Genomic DNA, 10,332 nt, shown 5'->3' on the forward strand with positions numbered 1-10,332 from the left:
GCCTCAGTGGAGAAGATGTGCCTAGTCCAGCAGAGACTTGATGTGCCAGGGTGAGTTGGTACCCAGTGGGGGTGTCCCCCTTCTCAGAGAAGGGGAGAAGTCGGGGAAAGGGCTATGTGGGGGAGACTGGGAGATGAGGAGGACCTTCGATCAGAATATAAAGTGAATAAAGGGGAGAAATACTGTCCTTCCTGTTAACTCAGAATGTTAATATGTCCATCAAGTATAACACACAAAAACACAAGTTCTACCTTTTCTATCAGGCAGAAACGAGAAACAACCAGACAGTGGCACTCATAAAAAAACAAACGAACGAACAAACAAAACAAAACAAAAATGAAAACCTCATCCCTTAACAAAACCCCACAAATCTGACCTTTCCTCTCTATCAGGCAGAAACGAGAAACAACCAGACAGTGGCACTCATAAAAAAACAAACGAACGAACAAACAAAACAAAACAAAAATGAAAACCTCATCCCTTAACAAAACCCCACAAATCTGACCTTTCCTCTCTATCAGGCAGAAACGAGAAACAACCAGACAGTGGCACTCATAAAAAAACAAACGAACGAACAAACAAAACAAAACAAAAATGAAAACCTCATCCCTTAACAAAACCCCACAAATCTGACCTTTCCTCTCTATCAGGCAGAAACGAGAAACAACTAGAAGGTGTTTGTCACACACAAGAAAAGAAACTCATCCTTTCCTCCTTGTCAGGAAGAGACAAAAGTAATCAAATTGGTGCGGTGCCCTTGGCTCTCCAAGCCCACACCCACACCAATTGGGTCTCACGACTTCTCCTGGCCCTGCTTGGCCATGGCCCCCTGATAAATCTACCTTAACTGCATCTTGGCTACAGATATAAATTCAAGGCCTCTTTTCCGGAACAGATTTACAGATGTGGTACCACTTGGAGTTTATGAACAAAGAACAGCATAGACCACACTGTGTGGAACCAAACCATGCAGACTATGTGGACAGATTTAACATACAGACAGGAAAGAAACAGGAAATTTATCATAGCACTACAAACACATTTACAGACAGACCTAGACTGGATTTGCCAACATTACTCTCTAGATCCATAGTCCTAAAAGCCATGAGGAACCTCCAGGCCTGTGCACCAAAATGTAGCACCAAGGAAGGATTCGATAACCCCGAAAGATCAATCAGGAGCAAATCCAACACAATCACACCAGAGTCTTTATTCACAAACTCAAGCTTGGGGCTTAACACACTGCAGACCCACAGGACAGTTCTGGCGAAGAAAAGCCCCTAACACTCATTAGGACAAGGATTTATGGAAAATGGCAAGCAAGCAGTGACTGTTTCTAGCCTGGCAAGTATCTAATTGGGGTGATACTGTGGCCTTTAGCATAATTGGCTGGTGCTAGGAGCCAAATCATAAACTTAACTTCTGTTTTCTTTTTAATTGATGGTTATTAGGCAGGGGAGGGCTTGTAACCTGGAGGTGTAGATTTATTAGGGAATAACATGGAGAGGCAAGTCTTGTTGGGGGTAGCCTGGAAACTGGAACTAGGTATTGGCCTGTTAGTTTATTTTAGTTTAAACTTAGGTCAGGTTTTGTTTGTTTGTTTGTTTGTTTGAGACAGGGTTTCTCTGTGTAGCCCTGGCTTTCCTGGAACTCACTCTGTAGACCAGGCTGGCCTTGAACTCAGAAATCCACCTGCCTCTGCCTCCCAAGTGCTGGGATTAAAGGTGTGCGCCACCACTTCCTGGCTAGGTCAGGTTTTCTAAGATGGAATTTAAACCCAAAAGTTTGGTCTCTCAAAAACCATCTTGAAAAACCAAGGATCAAAAAAAGAGAGGTATCTGAGCATGGGCCAGAGAGCAAGCCAGTCAAAGATTGGTTAGAGTTTCTGCTTCACTTCCTCCCCTGATTTCCTTCCATGATGACCATGACCTGGAAGTGTAACATTTTCCCATTCTAAGTTGGTTTTGGTCGTGGCGTTTATTACACAGCAACAGAAAGCAAACTAGAATCAGGGTATCATGTAGCCCAGGGTGGCCTCATACCCCACTCTGTAGCTGTGAATGTCCTAGAGCTAGCTGTAGATCAGGCTGGCCTGGTACTCCCAGAGATCCTTCTGCATCTGCCTCCTGATTGCTGTGATTAAAGTCCTGAGACACCACACTTGGCTGCTCTGATGTTTTTCAATCTCCCACCTCTAATCCCTAAATGGTTTGAGAGATTAGGAGCTCTGTCACCTGCCCAGTTTGCAGAGATGAGGATCCAGGCTAAGGTCTTGTGACTGACTGCTGGGATTAAAGGTGTGTGCCACCATCTGAATCCATTTCTCATCTTTCACTGGGAGAGACAGATAAATTACAAAGGAGTTGGTTATGCAGAATGTTGAAATATACAATTTGTTGCAGGAAAAGGCTTGTCAATTGTGCTTTAGGGATCTGCAGATTTTTTTTTTTCTTTTGAGACAGTGTCTCACTATATAGCACTGGCTCCCTGAAACTCCACATAGGCCAGCTAGAGTGGCATGGGCCTCTACCTTCAGAGTAGGCTAGAGGTGACACATACTACGACTAGCAAATCTGTAGACTGTTAATTTACAGTTGTTATTGTAAGAAGGCTAGGCTAATTCCATGACAGGCTTCAAATTATCACTTAAGGAGACTAGGTCTAAAAACCCAGGCTTCAGGCAGCTAATTAGAAACTGTCCCACCACCTGGCCTGAAACAAGGACAATGGGTCAGCAGTTCCCAGCCAGCCCCCACGCCCCAGTAATGGAATGTCCTTAGAGATAGCATAAGACACAGCCTACCTACCCCCCACCCCCGGACTCCTCAGCCAGTTTCTAGGCACCACACCCCAGTATGGTTCTGGAATACCTAGAGATAGAGTTAGACAAAGCCCACCTACCCCAGGATTCCACTAAGGTGCTTTAAATTGGGCCTGTGAGCTCTCTTCAGGCTCTAGCTTGGTAATGGGAAACCCCAGCAGGCTGGACTTCTGCCTAATAAAACAGTTTTTGTGTTTACATACTATTTGAATCCGGGGTGTCATTCTTCGTCGAAAGGATGAACCCTTACTGTGGGTTTTTCGAGACTACCTAATCCTATGTTCGCTTTTATTTGATAAACTAAAGCCCAAATGGTTACGAATCCCTTTGCTAAGCAAAGACACGATTCGACTTATTGCGTTCATATACTGCACAGTAAAACTCGAAACAGATGAACACATTAAATAAGAAACAAATCTCTAGCCAAGAGGTAGAGGGCCTATATGGCCAGAAGCCTTTTGGAAACTTTGGAAATCGTTCCATTTTCTCAATTCTGTACCCTAGGGGTTCTGCTTCTTCCTCCCAGACTGTCTTCATTTTTAAATGTGCAAGCTGCCTAAGGCGAAAACCGCATTAACTCAGCCGCATTTTGCGGACCAGGGAGACGTGCCCCGACTGCGACTTGCAGTGTGGGCCTCCCAAGAAGGCGGCGCAGTCAGTTTCCCAAACCTGGGCTCTCATCATTTAGGAAGCCGCGAGGAAGGCGAAGGGGATCAATCGGCTTTCTTTCAACCTTAAGTCTCAAGTCAGAAAAGCGTGACTTTCCATTTGGCTCTGGAATAGGGGTGAACTAGGAAATGGAGACCCGCAGGCGCGCGGGGGAGGGGCGAGAGGCGCCAGAAGAAAGGGAAAGGCCTTTCTCTGAGCTGACGCGCGGTCACGCGGCTTTCTCCCGACGTGGGCTCTCGCCATTGGCCGAGCTGCCGCTGACGTCAGCGTCGCTGCCGGGCGCGAACCGCGGCGAGGGCGGGCTCTGCGTTGGAAGTTGGCGAGGCGCGCGCGCTCCCGCCGGCGGCCCAATCCCCGCTCTCCACCCTCGGCCCGCCAACGCGGCGGACCAGTCGCGCTCCGCTTCGGCGCGACTCCGCCCCCGGTGGGCGGGCGGCGCGCGGATAGCACATCACGTGGTGACTGGCCCCGCCTCTTCCTCTCGGTCCCATATTGAACTCGAGTTGGAAGAGGCGAGTCCGGTCTCAAAATGGAGGTAAAACCGCCGCCCGGTCGCCCCCAGCCTGACTCCGGCCGTCGCCGCCGCCGCCGGGGGGAGGAGGTATTAGGGGGAGAGCGGGGGGTTGCTGGGTAGTTGCCGGCATGGGGGGGCTTTGGCTCGATGGGAGTGGGGAGGCCGGGGGAGACCGGGACGATCGTCCCGCGCTTTGCGCTGAGGGCGGTGGGGGGGGAGGGGAACGGGCCGGGTGGCCTCCTCCGGGCCCTCCGTCGGCCTGGTCCTCTCGATCGGCCGCACCGGCAGCCCTCGAAGACGCGGCGCGGCCGGGGAGTGGGTCGGCAGCCGGGCGGGGATGCCCTCGGGCTGCGCGGCCTGACTTAGCGAGGCCGCAGGCGGCATGGCGGGCCTCCGCGGGAGCGGTTGGGAGGAGGCGGTGGGGGAGGGGAGGAGCACATCCGGGCGAGCGAGCAGGCGGGCGGCGGCCACATTGACATTGATCCGCCGCCACCGCCGCGGCCGCGTTACGAAATGGCGCAGTGGCCCGCAATGGCCGCCGCCTGGCTGCGCCGCCAAGACGGAGTGCGCGGGGATTGGAGGGGACGGCGGGAGGCGGCCCGGCCTGTCTGCCGCAGATGGCCTCCAGGCTCCGGGCGCGGTGCTTTCCGCTGGGGTGCTGCCGACGCGGATCTAGGCCTTGGCGGGCCTTGTGGGTGATGACAATCCGCGCAATACTCGGGCCGGATTTTCTCAGCGCTCATTTGGGGATACATTACTGAAAAGCTTGCTGCTTTAAGGTGCTTCCTAACCCGCTGCTTGTGCTCAAGGATTTGGAGTGAAGAGTATTTTACAGCGTCCTGTGGTTGAAGTCTTAACCATCTCGGGGGTTTAAGTGTAGTTGTGTTTACTCGGAGCTTAATATTTTTATTGATCTAATTTCTCATACTTCGGATTGTCCCGGATTTTGGTTTTAGAGAACTGCGACCACACTCGAAAATACCACGATTACGAGAATTTTGTGTGTATAGATGCTTTTTGTGTATTGTCAAATTCATTTATGCGAGGCTTGAATAAATGGGGTTAAGTGAATTATTTGGGTAGTTGGGTTTCTGGTATGTGCTGTCTTCATATTGAATGTTCTGATATTTCTAGAAGATAAAAGATGTTTTAAATGTAAAAGTGAGCCCCCTTTAAGGGCTTGTGTTGAATTGTTGTAATGCGTTCATTAAAACCGGTTCACTCGAAAGTAAAACCTTCAAAAAGAAAACCACAGGCTAGATACTTTCTAAGTCAGTTACGGTTTTGTTCCTAATTCCTTTGGTCAGGCAGTATGTTATACCTTGTAAATCCAAATTACATGCTTGCGAATGTAAGGATCGCATTCGAAATCACTTGAAACTATATGATGTAAATGGGTATAACCAAGGTATATTGATTACAGAAAGCTAAGTAGTGGAAGTAGGTGTGAATGGTACATGCACACCTGTTATTCTAGTATTTGAAAGGCTAAGGTAGGACTGCCTCAAGTTCAAGGGTAGCTTAGCCTGCCTTTCCTTGAGAGCCAGCCTCAGAACCCTCACCCACCCTCTTGGCCCCCACAAGGTATCATGGGGTTAAGTCTTGGCTGTGTTTTGATTGTGGGATATGCCTAATTTGCTTAGGAATGTCTTTTAATAACTGAAATGTTATTAGCTGGAAATGTGAATTTCTCTTAATTTGCCGTTGTAAGCTTCTAAGTTGCATTTCATAGATCATGTTTTAAAATTACAGGTTTGTTGGTGTTGCAAACTGAGGACAGTGGAAATGGCACGGGTTGAATAATGTGCAGTCTTTGGGGTTTATTTTTCTAGTGAATGTCTTGTTAGAAACACCTGAAATACTCTGGGTTTTTTAGTTGTAGCTTAAAGTTTAAAAAAATCTGAGACTGTTGGGTTCAGTTTAAAGTGACCCCCAGATAACATTTTAGTGGGGTTTTTTGTTTTGTTTTATTTTTAAGACAACCTACTCCCTATGCACCTCATACGTGCCTTGAAGAACTGACTTAGTTCAGGCCAGCCTCTGTTCTGTCTCCCAAACGCTGAAATTAACTGGTGTGTACTATCATGCCCAGCGTGGAGCAGGTTTTTTAAATGGGTGGAATATTGATGTCACAGATTTTGAGACACAGAACTTCATTTTATCAAAGAAATAACTATATTGATCTTTTTTTCCTCAGGGCCATGATCCAAAGGAGCCTGAGCAGCTGAGGAAGCTGTTTATTGGTGGGCTGAGCTTTGAAACCACAGATGATAGCTTAAGAGAACATTTTGAGAAATGGGGCACACTTACAGACTGTGTGGTGAGTTCTTGGGTTAAAAATGGTATAAGAAAGGGATGGGGACCAATAGCACTATTTAGTTAATACTTTGAACTATTTATTTGTAGGTAATGAGAGATCCCCAAACAAAACGTTCCAGAGGCTTTGGTTTTGTGACCTACTCTTGTGTTGAAGAGGTGGATGCTGCAATGTGTGCTCGGCCACACAAGGTTGATGGACGTGTGGTGGAACCAAAGAGAGCTGTTTCTAGAGAGGTATTTTAATAACATGTTGTGTAATACTTGGATATGTTTCAGTTTGGTTTTTTTGACTTATAATTATTTTATTTGTAGGATTCTGTAAAGCCTGGTGCCCATTTAACGGTGAAGAAAATTTTTGNTGGTGGTATTAAAGAGGATACGGAAGAATATAACCTGAGAGACTACTTTGAAAAGTATGGCAAGATTGAAACCATAGAGGTTATGGAAGACAGGCANAGTGGGAAAAANAGAGGATTTGCTTTTGTAACTTTTGATGATCATGACACAGTTGATAAAATTGTTGGTAAGTAACAATTTATTAACTTGTTAATAATTTTTGAAAGGGTTTGATTTTAGTTTTCATACGTCATCTAAGTCAGTGGTTCTCAACCTTCCTAATGCTGTGGGTCTTAATACAGATACTCCTGTTGTGAACCCCAACCATAAAATTTTCATTGCTACTTTATAACTAATTTTGCTACTGTTATAAATTCACGTACATCTGATAGGCAGAATGTCTGATGTGACTCAACCTATAGGCTGAGAACTATTGATCTAGATCAGGAGACATTTCTAGAATATCCCCTCATTCTCTTCTCAGTCTATCATCTTAACAGTATTTTAATTAATTGCATGGTGATAAGGGGTTCACTTTAACATGGTTTTCCAAACAAAAAATAACTTTTCTTTTGTTTTTGACTTAAAAAAACTATAGTTCAGAAATACCACACTATTAATGGGCATAATTGTGAAGTGAAAAAGGCCCTTTCTAAACAAGAGATGCAGTCTGCTGGATCCCAGAGAGGTGAGTAGGCTCAGATACGGAAGCAGTGGGCTTGGGCAGTTGTGGGAGGATGTTGAAATTTTCACTCCAACTCATGTTACAGGTCGTGGAGGTGGATCTGGCAACTTTATGGGTCGTGGAGGAAACTTTGGAGGTGGTGGAGGAAACTTTGGTCGTGGAGGAAACTTTGGTGGAAGAGGTAAGATGGTGTACTCATTATACGTGCTGATATATCAAATTTGCTAGTAAGTTGAAAATGAAATTTTAATTTAAATCTTGCATTTCCTTAGGTGGCTATGGTGGTGGAGGTGGTGGCAGCAGAGGTAGTTATGGAGGTGGTGATGGTGGATATAATGGATTTGGAGGTGATGGTGAGTCTTAAAATGTTTAACTTGGGTCTTTTTAATTTCTGCATTGCTGGGAATCACACAAGGTCTCAAATGCTAGGTGGTAGAACTTATACAACACATGTGATAGGCGACATGTTTTGGTTTTAACAACCACATTAAAAATGTCACACCTACTAATTCCAAAACTTTGAATAGATGAAATACATTTCTATTACCACAGACTAGGAAGCCTCTTCCCAAAGATGGAAGTAAAATATTAATTAGTTGTCCTTGGTTTAGTAAGATTTATTGTACCAGAAGTAGAACTAAATTTTGCATTGTATGAGTATATTTTCTGAAGTAAGGTTAAAAACTGACTTTAAAAGAAAGAACGACGCCAATATTAAGATTTTTAACAGTTGGGCTGGAGAGATGGCTCAGCGGTTAAGAGCTCTGACTGCTCTTCCGAAGGTCCTGAGTTCAAATCCCAGCAACCACATGGTGGCTCACAACCATCCGTAATGAGTGTTTGAAGACAACTACAGTGTACTTACATATAATAAATAAATCTTTTTTAAAAAAGGTTTTTAACAGTCAAGATTATTTGTGCTCTGTGACTAGATTCTAGAGTGTGAAACTAGGTCTATTGCCACTTACAGTATATAATATAAAGCTAGAATTACTTGGTCCCCCTGAACAACTTCCTGTGTGGCTTTCTTTGCAGGTGGCAACTATGGTGGTGGTCCTGGTTACAGTAGTAGAGGAGGATATGGAGGTGGTGGACCAGGTTATGGAAACCAGGGTGGAGGATATGGTGGTGGAGGAGGAGGATATGATGGTTACAATGAAGGAGGAAATTTTGGTGGAGGTAAGTCATATAGATGTCTGCAAACCAGCATTTAAATTAAGATTCTTTGCAGTACTTGGAACTGCTTTGAAAGATAAACTGGAATAAAGTTAACTGTTATAGGTCTGTTTGTAACACAGCTTATCCATTTAAAACTTAACCCTGACTAGCCATAGCCATTATTTTTAACTACTAGGAATATAGCACTGAATTAAATTTCACATTTGAACGTGAGTATGCAGGGAGAAGGTCTTTGAATTCCAGGTTAGTCTGGATATTAGAGAAAAAAAGTGAAGGTTTCTATTGTATAATTCAATGGTTTTTTGTTTTTTTATTTATGAGTAAAAGATTTAAAAGATTATGACTGACTGCGGTTGTCTTTAGACACACCAGAAGAGGGCGTCAGATCCATTAATAGATGATTGTGAGCCACCATGTGGTTGCTGGGAATTGAACTCAGGACCCCTGGAAGAGTAGTCAGTACCCTTAACCACTGAGCCCATCTCTCCAGCCCCTAATTCAATGCTTTTAAGAATATTCACAGTATTTTATAATCCTCATCACTATTCTCAGAACATTTTCATCAACCCAAATATAGGATCTTATTTTATTATTTAATAAGGCACTATCATAGCCCAGCAAGCCTTGGCCTATATTGGCCTCTGGCTTTCTGCTTTCCTGGACCTACCTCCCAAGTGTATTTAAGTTTACTGTGCTAGGCATTTGATTTTTAAAAATTATTTTGCAGTGTCTGTAGATACTGTGAATTGGCAAGCTTTACTATTTAGCATAGTGAAATGTACATTTACTAATTTAGTAAATTACAAGGGAAGTTTTTAAATTTGGCTTATAGCTGAGATTTTCCTTAATTCTTAGTACTTTTAAACTAGGGTGAATGCAATGCCAAATTAGCTTTTGGAATACTTTGGATATTACTGAACTATGTATTGATAAATACTGGTTATATACTAACTACCAATAGACTGCACATAATTATTATATGTAATTTACAGGAGAAACTTGATCCTAATTGATGTAAGTGACTGATACTAACAACATATCTTCTGTTACTACTTTAAAAGTTGCAACAAAATCATATTAAATACTCATCTAAATGATGTGAAGGAAATGGAAAAGTGGGTGTGTTCTTCATATGCTAAAATTTGATTAGCATCTTAGAAGTGGACAGATTCCACTTATTGGTCCCTCTTTACTTGTTTATTAGATCAGTTAGGCTTCTGATAAGTGGAGTTTAATACCTAAAATTGCAATTGATGCTTGCATGAAAATATGTATAATACTTGCTGCCATGATAGTCTGAAAGGTTACAGGGGTATTATTTTGGAAACTACAAATAAAATCTTTGTCATTTCAGGTAACTATGGTGGTGGTGGAAACTATAATGACTTTGGAAATTATAGTGGACAGCAACAATCAAATTATGGACCCATGAAGGGGGGCAGTTTTGGTGGAAGAAGCTCAGGCAGTCCCTATGGTGGTAAGGTTTTTTTATAATCAAAATTTTTCAGAGCCATCTTGGTTAACATTCCATATATTCAGAACTGTTGTATGTTATTTCCAGGTGGCTATGGATCTGGAGGTGGAAGTGGTGGATATGGTAGCAGAAGGTTTTAAATAAAACAGAAACGGTAGGTATCTTTACATTTTTAAAAATCATGATAAAAATTAAGAATATATGGAAATGTTCACTGAGTGTAATAATTTTTTTATCCTATATTATTCAACAGGCTACAGTTCTTAGCAGGAGAGAGAGCGAGGAGTTGTCAGGAAAGCTGCAGGTTACTTTGAGACAGTCGTCCCAAATGCATT

General features: G+C 43.7%; 1 protein-coding gene across 2 annotated transcripts; it reads left to right on the forward strand.

Moving 5' to 3' along the window:
- Positions 1–3,954: 3,954 nt before the first annotated feature.
- Positions 3,955–10,332, forward strand: Hnrnpa3 (heterogeneous nuclear ribonucleoprotein A3). Of its 2 annotated transcripts, none has more exons than XM_021193315.2 (11): positions 3,955–4,091; positions 6,202–6,324; positions 6,411–6,557; positions 6,636–6,846; positions 7,258–7,347; positions 7,430–7,525; positions 7,617–7,697; positions 8,380–8,523; positions 9,878–10,000; positions 10,085–10,151; positions 10,251–10,332. In XM_021193315.2, exons 1-10 carry the CDS (start codon positions 4,020–4,022, stop codon positions 10,135–10,137), a joined length of 1,140 nt encoding a protein of 379 aa, XP_021048974.1. In that variant the 5' UTR covers positions 3,955–4,019; the 3' UTR covers positions 10,138–10,151; positions 10,251–10,332. The 2 variants fall into 2 exon arrangements, with proteins under 2 accessions (XP_021048974.1, XP_021048975.1); XM_021193316.2 differs by having other exon boundaries at positions 3,955–4,025.

This window comes from Mus pahari, chromosome 3, assembly GCF_900095145.1.
Source record: "Mus pahari chromosome 3, PAHARI_EIJ_v1.1, whole genome shotgun sequence".
NCBI lineage: Eukaryota > Metazoa > Chordata > Mammalia > Rodentia > Muridae > Mus > Mus pahari.